At 34.7% G+C, this 13,948-nt stretch overlaps 1 protein-coding gene across 2 annotated transcripts; it reads right to left on the bottom strand.

Annotated features, from left to right (window-relative positions):
- Window positions 1-1,252: 1,252 nt before the first annotated feature.
- On the bottom strand, window positions 1,253-12,882 carry LOC122314693 (protein BONZAI 3-like). Of its 2 annotated transcripts, XM_043130222.1 has the most exons (16): window positions 12,573-12,881; window positions 8,084-8,131; window positions 6,893-7,041; window positions 6,724-6,772; window positions 6,161-6,217; window positions 5,715-5,894; window positions 5,392-5,526; window positions 5,217-5,278; window positions 5,007-5,100; window positions 4,684-4,798; window positions 4,440-4,516; window positions 3,605-3,742; window positions 2,738-2,902; window positions 2,542-2,655; window positions 2,312-2,408; window positions 1,253-1,725 (listed from the first exon to the last, which is right to left on the bottom strand). In XM_043130222.1, exons 1-16 carry the CDS (start codon window positions 12,723-12,725, stop codon window positions 1,607-1,609), a joined length of 1,752 nt encoding a protein of 583 aa, XP_042986156.1. In that variant the 5' UTR covers window positions 12,726-12,881; the 3' UTR covers window positions 1,253-1,606. The 2 variants fall into 2 exon arrangements, with proteins under 2 accessions (XP_042986156.1, XP_042986157.1); XM_043130223.1 differs by lacking the exon at window positions 8,084-8,131 and having other exon boundaries at window positions 12,573-12,882.
- Between the last annotated feature and the right edge of the window lie 1,066 nt (window positions 12,883-13,948).

Genomic DNA, 13,948 nt, shown 5'->3' with positions numbered 1-13,948 from the left:
GTCAAAGTGCTCGCGACATGCAGTCTCATCCTTATCATCAACACCCCAAGACCCAAGTTATATCTATGAGAAAGTACTCGGCCAACACACCAGAAAACAGTATTAATTTAGTTCTATGGGTTCAAACAGATATACTTAATTACCAAAACTAAAAGGTTCCACAAAGAAATAAATAATGGCTTAAATATTAAAGTGCAAGCTAACCCACAAATTACAAAAGAGTGAATTAATCATGCATAAATAAGGCAAAAAGCAAAGGCAATAATAAGGAAACACATGAGTGCGAATAAGCTAAGAGCTGTTGCAAGCTGCTTTTAGAAAGGAAATCGAGCTCTAATTTCTTGACTAAAGCATGTATAGATTCAAAAAGTTCGTAAAATATTTAAAGGTGAAATAGGGACAAATAGTTTATTCCAATTTCCCACGGCAAACATCTCTAGCAATTCTATGGGATGACCATATGCATGTTTTATTGTATAATTAATTGATTAATGGAGGAAAATGAGTTCATTTCCATTTATAAAAATGGTCCATTGGATTACAATGTGGGCTACCTAACTATCTAATCTGCAAACCTTGCCAAAGTTTAAAAAAAAATGTTAGATCTATATAATAAAGATCTTACGTAATAAAATTTATAAACTAAAATGATTTAATGCTATATGTCATGTTGTAAATTCATTTTATTATAAAATAGATCTGACATATTATATTAAGACATATCATTAATGTTTTAAATTTGTTTTGAGTAAGAATTTTATGTAAACAAGGAATTTCTCAAATTAAAATTTTATAAATTCTTTTCACTGGTTTTCTTTATAAACCAAACGCAACTCATTTTCTACAGAAATTATCTCTGGTTCCTAAAAGCAAAAGCAAAAGTCGTTAGTGGATTGGTCTTTTTTCTTTTTGGGTGTGATAAACGAGTAAAATATCTTTTTGAAGGGCTGAATCTTCTAATTCTGAGTGCTCACTACTCGCAAAACTATTTGAAACTGAATTCTACATTTGACCTTCTTCGAAATTCAGAGGACGTCTTATAATATATATGAAGTGGCTGGTTGTGCGAGAACGATTTGCTTCCAACCAATTTACACCAGAATTCAAGGTTTCTTCCTCGCAATTCAAGAGTAGATGTCATTGAACATGTTGTTGGTTGCCCAAGGACAGTGTCAAACCAAGTTTAGAAGTGCAAAAAACAAAGGATTACCGTGCTTAGAAGGGAAAAAAAATCACTTGACAAGATAGATGATATCAAACCCCAAAAAAATGAAATAGAAAGAATCCTATTCCATATATATATATATATATATATGTATGTATGAGAAGCTATAACGTAGCCTTATAAATCACATATTATATGAGAAACAATCAAATGCTCTATGGAGCATATCCTCCAATTTCTTGATATCAAAACTGTAACTCTATCCAAAAAAAAAAACTGTAACTCCAAAACTTAAAAGGATAAAAATAAAAAATAAAAATAAAAAGAAAGAAAAGCTCCTTTCAGGCAGGTCAATCTATTAGCACGAGCTCGTGGTTGCTGTTAAAGGACAACATCGACCTTATTCACCCTATTACTTATATACCATTTTGGTAAATGTAGCTAGCCAGACGTTTGGGCTACATGCAGAGGGCGTGGCTTGATATCTCTACGCCGCATGTACGTCAAAAACTGTCCTGGTAGCTCTTCCAAAAGAGCCTGTACCACAGATATCCGCCCACCTGCCCACACCACAATCACTTTCTTAGTTCAACGCAAACCAAACTGATGATACTAACGTCAAATACGTACAACTGGTTTTTAGGGTTATAATTTTTAAAGCATCCAATTATCCAAGCATGCAATTTTCTAACTGTTCACTCAATCTCTAACTCTTAAGGAATAAGATGGCACTAGCAAAGGCAGTTCATGCTCAGTCCAATCCCACCCTTTTTTCCTTTCTTCACTAAATCATGAATAATTATCCAAATGGAAAAACCATTGTTTCCTTTTACTTAATTTTCACTTTTCTGTCACCAAGGCGAGCTGGAATGAGTTCTGGCCAATTTGAGCATGGATCAGTTGAGCAAAACTTGAATGTGAAGGTCTTCCTCTTGCAGAGTGGCACATTCCAGTCCGACCTTGCACTACCAGATATCTTATTTTGGGATTTTAGGTAAAACTTTACTTTAGCCCAATAACTCATCACGCATTTTGAAAACAATACTAACCCAGAGAAACTTCTGAATGCGAAGTTACTGTTAGTTGATGATTTAGAGGTGACATGAAAAGCTTTGTATGGACAAACACGACTCAGTGCGTACTTACCATGCACATCTCGCATTGAAACAAACTGTACGATGTCATGCGTAGCAACACGACCTGTAGAGCTCTCTAATCGTTGTCCATTATCCGCATCAAGAACCTGCCAAAAACAAAGTGAGATAGCTGACTGATTCAAGGCGAAATTCTAAAGATAATTTACTGAAGATCTGGGATACTAATAATTCATTCACCGGAGTGTTAAGAGGTTGTTAAATTAGAAAACAAAGGTATACCTCCATTTGTCCAAAATCTGCACCTCCCACTCCCACTATAAGAATTGATAGAGGAAGATCAGATGCCTTCACCAATGCGTCTTTTGTTTCTTGAAGGTCAGTAAGGACTCCATCCTAGAAAAGGCGGCAATTTATTAAATTAAGGGATGAGGGATTGATGGAAAGGGACATCAAATAAAGTCAAAATTCTATTTACCGTAATAATGAGCAAGACGAAATACTTGTTGCTATTGTACGAGAGAGACTGGCCTGCAGTTTGAGCAGCTGTGTTAATCACTTGGCCAAATAAAGTTGGTCCTGCCAGAGCTACATTATGTAGAGCACTTGCATAAGCAGTCATGATCCCTTCAACTCCTTCGGCCTATTCATAATAAAAGAAGCTGACTGTTACTTAAAAGTATGAAAATGCAGTTTTCATAAGTATATGAACATGTTGCATTGTGTAGCTACCAAGACCTTATGCTTACTAATCCTAAAATACAAATAACTTATAAAAAAAAAATACAATTAACTTATTTTCAGTGTGCAACTTACGGTGGTATCATTTTCATTACATACATTTTTTTTTTTTTGATAAGTAATTTTCATTACATACATAATCATCCGTCTCTCTTTTTTAACGGATTGCAAAGACTTTCTATAGGGGGTGTTTACTGTTTTTCAACTAATTTATTATAAGTTTTCTATTTTCTTAAAACTTACTGCGACATCCGATGCAAGACCATAAAAAATAATAGTAGGGATGAAAAAATGAGAAATATTTAAATTTAAGGACAAACAATGATGGTGTATCCCAGTTTTGGATGGCTGAATTATCAAAAACTACAAAATTAATGATGAATAAAGGAAGCCACTACATGCGTTACTAAATTATTGGTATCGAAATATGTTAAAAACTAGACTTCATTTCTCCACCAAAAAAAATTCCGGGGTTAACTATAAGATCACAAGAACATAAACAAGATAAGTGATACTCCTTCGAAAACAGGTAGTATATCACACCCAAAATGCTGCATCAGAGACGATGCAGCAAATTAAGAATTATAAAATCAGCTCCTCTCACCTCAAAGCTGCCAGCACTTCCATTCAAGTTGAAACAATGCGAGATAGTGCCATCAGATGTTCTTCCTCCAAATCCCCAAGCAGGAAAACGCTTATCGGAATCATAAAACTGAATGACCTCCCCGACATCTATTATAGCCTGCAAATAATTTTGTTAATCATGCAGAGTACAGTGACTTCACCACTCAATGATGATTTCTTTTTAGATATATGTTAACTTTTGTTTTAGTTACAATATAAATATATAAATATATATATATGCTAACAGCTGGCTACTGATCTGAGCAACCAAATTGGACATTGAAAACAAGCCACTAGATCAAATTGAGTCGTAACAGACAAAAGACTGCAATTTAGAAACACGTCTATGGACCAAATCAATGTAAATGAAAAATACACCTATATAAATTTCGGAGTGAAACTAAGGATGCTTTTGAATGTTGAATTGAGTTGAGCTGAATTGAGTTGAGCTTAGCTGAGCTCAGTTTTTATAAATAGTAGTAAGTTGAGATGGTGAAGTGAGTTCTATGGGACCCATCTAAGATAAGTTTAGATGTGTTTAGATGTTAAGATAAGTTTAGTACTATTTATGGAAAGTTGAAAAAGGTTGTGGATTCCACATGTAAAGAGGTGTTGAGTTGAAGAGGTTGTGGGTCTCATGGTGTAAAGAGGTTTTGAATTGAGATAAATTAAGTAATTTGAGAGTTGTGTGTTTGAATGTGAAACTCAACTTAAAATTAGACTGAACTGAATTGATCTCAGTGCATTTCAACAACTAAACTAGCCATAATACCCTCTTGAAAGCACCAGAGGATGCACAGCCTTACGACCCTTACCTTCTGATATGAATTCAACCGGCCAGAAGGATCGATGTAGTGTAAAGAATCTGGATTCCGAGGATTTCCATTTGAGGCTGGAAAAAATAACTTAAATATTCAAATTATGAATAAGACATGCAGCAAAAGCCTTTATAACTAGAAAAAGAGAACCAAGCAATTTTTTTTATAAGTGAAAAACCAAACAAAGTCAATTACCACAAGTATGCTAAATTATTCCTCTAGAATTTCAAATAATATTTACCTGTAAAGTCAACAGCAACCATAAAGTTGAGCTCAAATCCACTAGAAATGTAATCGAGAAAGCTGTATTGTTCCTTCTCGAAAAATTGATCCACAAACAGCTGTCCTTTTAAAACCTATATTGACAATTTTTTTTTATTGGTAAACAAAATTTTACTAATTAAGAATAGGCAAAAGCCCAATTATACGGGGCATAAAAAAGAGCATCGCCTGTGCATGCTAGTTTAGTGATAAAACCTATATTGATAAATTATTGGACAAATGAGGATTTAAATAGAAGGATAAAATATTTTATAAAATCTTTCTACAGGAATGAATACGTACCTTCTCATGACCATGATGAGATGTTAAGGTAAGACTGGCACCGCTTCTACCTTTATGAAGTTTTTCCAGGTCTGCCACTGACTTCTGAAGTTTACTGATTGAGGTAAATTTAAATAAATGATTTTCTTTAGACCAGATACTAAACCGCGATAACAAACAAAAGGGAAAACAAATCAACATGAATCTCTACATTCGATGAGTTCCACCTACCCAATGAGCACATGATTGCCACTGCTGTTGAAGTCAAAGCACTCGATAATTAATGGGTTCTCCTGTATCAAGTCAAGCTTTAGGCGCCATATGCATCATCTTAATCATCAAAATAATAGAACATCCAATAATCTATGATCTGATGCGACCAAGAATGATAAGGTGACAAACTTACCTTACTCCCAAACTGCTGCATACTCATGCATAGGGGCTTCCAAGTTGGATTTAAATTGTTGTTCACCACCTCAGTCTTGCATATTGGAATGGAGCCCCCACTCTCAACAATTCTAGATACTTTTAAAAATGGATCCTAGAATAAAATGACAAAATTAAAAAATGAAACATAGTCTGGAATATACATGCATTTTTTGATAGGTTAGTCAGGATACACTTGCATAAGTGACACAAAAACTTTTTAAGGTATCTGTTGCAAATACATGCACTTTTTTTTTTTTTTGATAAATAAACAAATTGTATTGATCAATGGCAAATACATACACTTTTAGAAAATAGGTCCTTGTTATCCAAGTATGAGCAACGTAATATCATCTCAACTGCACTCCTTGAAGCAACCAATTCCTCTGCATGGATTGTGAGTACCCCTAAGTTCCTCAAACCAGTATGCCGGCTCTTGCCATGGAGATTTAGGGTTAAACTCCGACTTTGTTTTGTCACAATCTGCAATGTAAAAGAGAGTGAAGGAATATTGATGTTCATCACACGATGAGCAAAACAACATAAAATAATTTAAGCCACTTGTTTGAAAATGGCAGCAGTTGGAAAGCATGTAATCTAATATAATAAAATATCTCTAAAGTAGGGAACTAGCTCACACAGTCGTCTTCCTGCTGTTAAAAATTGTAAGGTGGAATCCTATAATTAAATAACTTTGTCCTCAATTTACATTGCTTAGTGAAAAAGTATTATGTATCCCAAGGTGATACCTCCGATAGAACACAAGTGGCCTCTCCAAGAAAATCTTGATCCTCCAATTTCAATGTCTGCAAGGCAAAAGGAAACATATGCATTCATACATATGTACGTACGTACATACATACACACACACACAATTGGCATTAGATATCTGTTTATAATTGTTTATTAACTAACTCTGTTGCTATTTCAATGTTTATTAAAATGTATCAACAAAATTACCACTTAGCAGACTTCCAAAAGTATAGTTTGATCAACACACATTTTCTCAGAGAAACCAGTATACAATTCACACTTTACAATGTATAAGACTTTTACCTTGCAAATTGCAGCATTCAGCACTTAAGATTGGCAGATATACCACCACAGTAACACTAGAATGTTGATCTTTTTTTTGTTTATGGTATATATCAGTACAACTTATAATTGAACAAAACAAATCCATAAAATATGAATTGAAATGATAAATAATTTTTTCATTGATCGATTAATAGTTATTGATGGTAGAAAGTAGGCATAGCCCAAGTACATGGGAAATTTAAATGATAGATACTAAGCAGAAACTATGATATACCTTCACGGGTACATTATAATATTTTGTATCAATATCATACACGTGAAATCTGGATCAAAAAAGAAAGAAGGGAAACATGAGTCAAAAGCAATCAGATTAAAACGGGACTTGCGGTAAACAAGATATATCTCCACAAAGATAAGCACTCCAAGGAAGTTGCAAAGCTTACACCAACGGCTGCATGATCTCGAAGTGGAATGCAACTGTAACTTTTTCTATCCACGTGGGATTCAAGCTATTCAGCACAACCTCAGTGCGACCTAACTCGTCTAGTTTTCCATCTATTTTCTTAGCGTACACCACTGCCATGGGATCACTCTGAATAAAATAAAATATATTTAGCTTAACTGAAAGTAAGTATGGCAAGCCTGATCAAAACATGAATGAATCTGATACAAGCACCTAAACAAACTTCCATGAACTTACAAACTCAGGCATTCAGATATATAAGCAAAATTTACAGAAACGGCTAGCATGGAGTAATTGTTTAGCTTGCTACATGTATATACTACTCATGGCACATGTAATTTTCACACTGCCTATAAAATTACAATGACAAGCACTCATATACTTTATATTTTTTTATCAGCAAACAAGAATTTTATTGATGAGTTATTGATGAGTAATAGGCATAGCCCAAGTCCCCATGTACCCATATACTAGAAGGAAAAACACTAGAAACAAATGTGGTGTTAGCTCAGTGTCCAGCAATTTTGAGCAAACTATACCTAAAACCAAAGCAATGGGGTCATGGGTTTAATCATCAAGAGGTTAAGCTAACAGAAGAAGCAAGAAAATCTCAAAATTTGAAATTCATTTCTTGTTTGAGAGTCTCCATGGAGGCATATAACCTCCTGATCAACAAACCCTAGAACTATCAGTGCTCTAGGATAATCAATATGAAGTATCCATTAGAACAATATGGTGAAAGTCACAAAACAGGAAGGCTAAACTCCAGTATATCTAAAATACCACTTATGTACAAATATCTATCTGAACAAAAGACTTTTAAAAGCATTAGCTAAAATATAGAGCAATGGACAGCTCGCATGCCCTTTTGCATGTGAAAACCACGCAGGTGATAGTTATCTCAAAATTTAGACCTAATCACTTCATAGAATTATGTTTGTTTAAGAAATATTATACTACACTTCTCAATAATACAGTGTGAATTGGATCATAATTTCCCAACCTCTAATAATAAAATTTATTTTAATAAGCAAGTAAACTAAGAATATAAAATATAAAGGCAACGAAAGTGGACCATAGAGCACATAAAAATTCAGCAAAGGAAAGGTTGTAGTATAATCCCACAATAACCATCACTATCAAACATAATGTTAAGAATACAAAGGAATACCTTTGAAGTGATGTCACGATCACACAAGTTAAATGCGGATAAAGATAACTGCAACATAGATTTAAATTATCAGTACATTTGTTTTTTTATATATAAGTAAAAGAAGTTTTATTCAGTGAATGTAATAGGCGAAGCCCATGTATACAGGAAGTATACAAAAGAAGCACCTAAATACATTCTTAAGTGGGGGGAAAGAGAAGACAGAAAAGTATGAGCATAAGCTCCATCAAGTCCTAAAGCAGAAGACCATTGCAATAAACAAAATACAAAGAATTTCCAGATTTCCTCTAAAGAGCGCTCCTTATTATTAAAGCATCGCTCATTCCTTTCCCACCAAATACACCACATGAGACACAAAGGAACCATCTTCCACACTGCAGCCGCTTGTTTAGAACTCTGAAGCCCCATCCAGCATGCAAGCAAATCCACTACTTTCATCAGCATTACCCAAACCAGCCCAACTCTATTGAACACACCATCCCACAATGCCTTTGCCACCACACAATACAAAAGTAAATGATCCACAGATTCTCCATGGTTCTTACACATAAAGCACCACTCCATGATAACAAAACCCCGCTTTCTCAAGTTATGAGTAAGGGTGTACAAAAACCGTGAGAACTGACCATAACGGCTTCAAACTGGCCACCGGAGCACGGAACCAGCCGAAACAAGCATAGAACCGGTTGGTTGGCAGTAGAAATATGTCAAAATTGCCATCGGCCGATTTGGTAGACCGGACCCCTGAACTAACCGATTATATATTATATTTTTTATATATATTTTAGATAAAATAGCATTATACGTATAGGTTAGATAAAAACTCCCTCCCTCCCTCCCTCCCCGAAACTCTCTCCGAAACTGAGTCGCACCGCCCCTCCCTCCCTCCCTCCCTCCCTCCCAGAAACTCTCTCCGAAACTGAGTTGCACCGCAACCTCCATTTCTATGTTTCGCAATTCGCACCATTCGTGATGCCATAGGGATACCAACAATTGACTAGGATCACACCGAAACTGACGTGGCCTATTTCCTCCCTCTTCACCGGCCGGTTTCTACTAGTTCTAACCATTTGTAAACCCATCGGTTTTCACCCCTAGTTATGAATACATTTTGAGAAACCAAAATAAAAAAGTTAACAGTACAGAACAAAATGAAAAGACAAACTTCTGATGGGACAGTATTATAGGAGATTTGGATCTCGGCAATTGTTATTCTATCTGCATGTGCGGTTCTTTTGTTTTAAACCACTTTCTTCCATCTCCAATGGAAGGAGTGCAATTCTGTTCTCCATTCACGAGATATGGGTGGCATTGTGGATTTTCAGGATCTATTCCCCATTTCTCGGGCTAAGGATGCACCAGTGGCAAAATTTAAATTTCCGAAAGGATCACCTCAATGGGCAGTGGACTTTATCAAAGCAGCATAGGATTGGGAGACGAATCTTTTTAACTCATTCTATGCTTGGGTGAGATAGGATGGGCAAAACGATGCAAAGGGTCATGCCCAACAAGAGAGGGGTGTTTGAAGCCAAGTTTTACTCTAATATATCGATCCCTCATAAGAGTTGGAAGCTTTAAATTGAAGTCCATATGAAGGAGTAAGGCCCCACCAAGAGTGGTTTTCTATGTTTGGAAGGTGAGGGTACGAAACATCCTTTGGAAAAACTATAGAGGATACGTGCGATGGTATTGGAGTTGTGTTGCACGTGTAAGAGGGAAGGGGAAACTGTGGATTGCTTCGTCCTCCATTGTGAGATAGCTAGCATTATAGGGCAAGCTGCTTTTGGTCTCTTCAGGTTGGATTGGGTATGCCGAGATGGGAGGACTTTTTAGCATGTTAGATAGGAAAACTTGAGAATGATTACAACAGGCTGTTGTGGATGATGATTCTGATGTGTCTAATGTGGTGTATATGGTGAGAAGAAATGCTCTTAGTTTCAAAGACAGTACAAGTACAATGGAGCAACTCAAATCTATCTTTTAAAATACACTACCACTAGAAGGCTGCCTAGTTATGTTTCTCTCGTTTTAGCTTTCAAAAACTTCCTTAAACTATTTACTTTCTTAGCTAGGTAATCTGATTGTATGCTCCCTGCATAATTGGATGGTACCTTTTTTATCATTAAGAAAAGTTATCTTACTTATTAGAAAAGGGAAGTTAGGACTACATGTCCTTTACAAGAATAATAGAGGCAGCACTTAAATCAATGGGGCCTAAAATGAGAAATATTCAACTGCGCACAATACTAATATGCAACATGTTGCTTGACACAGCCTCTTCACTGTCCAATTTACTACTTTTTGTTTTGGGTAAGTAATTTACTAGTATCTCATCAAATTTGTTATAAGTAACTAATATTTCATAGACATATCTGGCTTTATTAAAAGGGTAATGCTAATATAGTCGTAGGGTGTGCAAAACCCATGTAGTCTCTTTGAAAAAAAGTGGGGCCACCATGAAAAGATAAATTCTTTCATGTGGGTTCCAGGTGTACCCCATTTTTTTTTCAAAGGGACTAACAGTCTTTTATTTAAAGCCTTATTAAAAACTTACACTGTAGCCTTTAATTTTTGAATTTGGTTACTATGTGAGGAACTGAAATAGTCAAGAAACACTTTGGCATGTTAGATGCTTGGTTTATGGTGTTTAAAAAGAACATGGGTATTCAAACCTTAAATTTAATGACATGGCTGTTATTCTAAAAAAATGAGGGAAACAAACGGGGGTACAATAGTGGTCAACATCAGTAAGAAAAGACAAATAAAAGCATCTAGTGGCCCAGGATATAAGCAAAGGGATAACATTGTTTCATTCCAAATCCTCAACAGCCAATAGATTCTAAAGTAGCATATATCATTTATCACAGACATATTGTGGAATCGATGGTTTTTTCTGATACCCCAAAGCATCTAGTACCCTGCAGGTTTCATTTATAAGCATAAATTCGGATCATGAAGAGTTTATTAAGGAGGTATATTTTTTTCTATGACGTGGAACCTCACCAACACAAGGTCATTTGGACCCACCACTAGAGAGTAACCTAGGATGTCTAAGAGCTCGTTTGAAAAGTGAGATAAGATGAGAATTCTGTGAATGGTAGTGAAATGGTTTGAGTTAAGATGTTTTATTGGATTTCGGAAAATGAGAGAGAAAAATTTGAATAAAAATATTATAAAGTTAAAATATTGTTAGAATTTAATTTTTTAAATATTATTTTTGTTTTAAAATTTGAAAACGTAGTTTTGTTTTTTGTGTTTTGTTTGGAAGTTTGGAAAATTGTAATTATTAGATGAAAAATTTGAAGATTTGAAATTGAAAAATGTTTGTGTTTAAGTAATGTTCAAGAAAGAAATTATAAGAAATTTTGAGATGAGATGAGATAGCTTGTGTTCTCAAACAAACCCTGAATCTGCAGCCTGACGAATATCGTCTACCCTACAATGAAAACTACTTTTTACGATAACTTGCCAAACGAATGCATGCAAAACAAAACACACTAATATAAAAACGAAATCATTAGCAGTATTTATTTATTTCTGGTATAAGATGTTCAGTTTTTTGGTCAAGTTCTGCAGCTTGCATTTATTTAAGCATGGTACTATAGGTGAACATTTCCTGAAGAAGAATTAGATCTCCACACTAAAAAGTAAGTATACTCGTGTTATTCTTGCTTTTATTGTGTTTTACGGGCATTCCCATTGTAACCATCTGAGAATAAGATTATGCTGGGGTCATCAAACTGGAAACTGAGTTCTAGATTCAATTTCAGCTAACTTAAAAACTGATTGAAATCTTAGGTATGAATCTTTCATCCAAAGTGATTCCCAGAATTCATCTTCCACAACATGCCATACAACCAAACAAGTGGGCACTGTATCAAAGCAGTGTCTTTGCTTCCCAGATTGCTTCCTCCACGACATGCCACACAATTACACAAGTTGGGGGCAGTGCGCCAAGGCAGTGTTTCAATCTCAAATTCACTGTGAAATCAAATAGATTATTACTCAAAAATTCCAAATGAAATATTGAGTAACAGAGTATCAGTCCACCTATAATTTGCAGGAAAAGAAAAGGACCTTTCAAGCATTATAGTTCTAGTTTCCCCAGTATCCAAAAAGAAAGTAACAATTACCATGATATAAATAATAATAACAATAATAAAATTAGGATGAGCATAGGTGGTTTGAACCAAAAAATAATTTCATGTTCAAATCTCGTGCCAACCTTGTCGTCAACAACAAAACAGAGCACTAGAGATTAAAGAAAAAAAGAGAACTCTGAAAAGTGACTACACAGAAGAAACAATAGTACGAGCTTCAGCGAATGTGGGGTAACACAATAAGTATTAAGACGAATTTGAGCCAAAGTTAGGTAGCGAATAAACAATACGACAAGGAGTGAAATTCACACATACACACACGAAGTTGCGCGTGCTATATAATTGCAAATTGCAACGAACAAGTAAACAATAAAAACCGCTGCGACTACCTCGATTTGCGTGAAGAGCTGCTGGAACCCCTGAGACCTGTAGAAGAAATCGACGGCATCGTTGTGGGTCATGGTGGTGGCCGCTGTGGGCTTCCGTTGGACCCCACCCACGGCTTGCTTTCCTCCTTGCACATCCGAAAAGCAGTTTCCCATCTCTCTCTCTCTAAAACCCTGAATAAAGTTCCCTTTTTTTTAGGGCGGAGTGGTATTTTTCTCCTCCCTCCCTCTCTCTCTCTGTGTCTAAAACCCTCGACAACTTTCCTTTATCCGGTTGAGAAATTCAGAAGATGTTTGTTACCTGATTCGTCTCTATTTATAGACTTATAGTATATATCAAACGAGTGAAAATACCAAGAAATTGCCATCTAATTTCTCTATTAATTATCCTTCTTTTCTTTTCTTTGGATAGATATTGATTATCTTTCTTTCTTTCTTTTTTTGAAAGAATTAATTACCTTTCTTAAACTCTTCATTTATGTACAAAAACGCGTAAATCCATAAATGGTTTGATTTCAATTCGATCAAGCTAAGCTAGCTATAATTTCTATTTGATTTGGTTATTTAAAAATTGTTCAATTCGATTATTTTTTCTTGAAAAATCATAATATAATAAAATTTAATTAATTTGAGTTGGTAGCTTGGCTACATATATTTATACAGTATATACAAATACATGATATATGCATATAGTTTATGAGTAATATTATTATATTCATAGGGATGCAAGTTTTGCAAAAGGAAAAAAGGGAGATGATCAATTACAATAAATATATGGAAAAATCTTCTTGTCATCCTCACACTTCACACACCATATTTATTTTAATTTTTTTTTATAATAAATATGTAGTGTGTGGATGATAAATAGAATAATTTAATTAGTTTAATAAGAATAAAATAAAATAAAAAATAAATAAAAAATAATATTTTAATATATAAAATGTATGGTGTAGGATGATGTGTAGCATTTCTCTAAATGTATATATACCACCAAGGTATACGTCGAAGAGGACTTACCTACGGTTTAAAAATTCACTAGATACATGCATCACTTTTAAAATTAAGGTGAATGGATTGCAACATTGCTTTAAATGAAAAAATAAGTTGAATTTTAATTTTTTTTTTAATCAATTTTTCAATCTTATACATTCATTTTTCATGAACAAGATGTATCCAATAAAGATTTGGCAAGATGATCATGTACTAGATAATATAATTGAAAAGCGATTTGGAACAATATTAAGTCTATTAATTGTCATATATATAAGCAATAATATTAAATTAGGCAAGTATCCTCCAATATTTGATCAAAATCGTCACGTCAAGGAACGATTCATGGAAGATAACAAGACAGCGGTGCGCAACGTGTAGGCAGTAAA

This window comes from Carya illinoinensis, chromosome 7 (assembly GCF_018687715.1).
Source record: "Carya illinoinensis cultivar Pawnee chromosome 7, C.illinoinensisPawnee_v1, whole genome shotgun sequence".
Taxonomy (NCBI): domain Eukaryota; kingdom Viridiplantae; phylum Streptophyta; class Magnoliopsida; order Fagales; family Juglandaceae; genus Carya; species Carya illinoinensis.
This window is presented reverse-complemented; position numbering and strand designations above follow the sequence as displayed.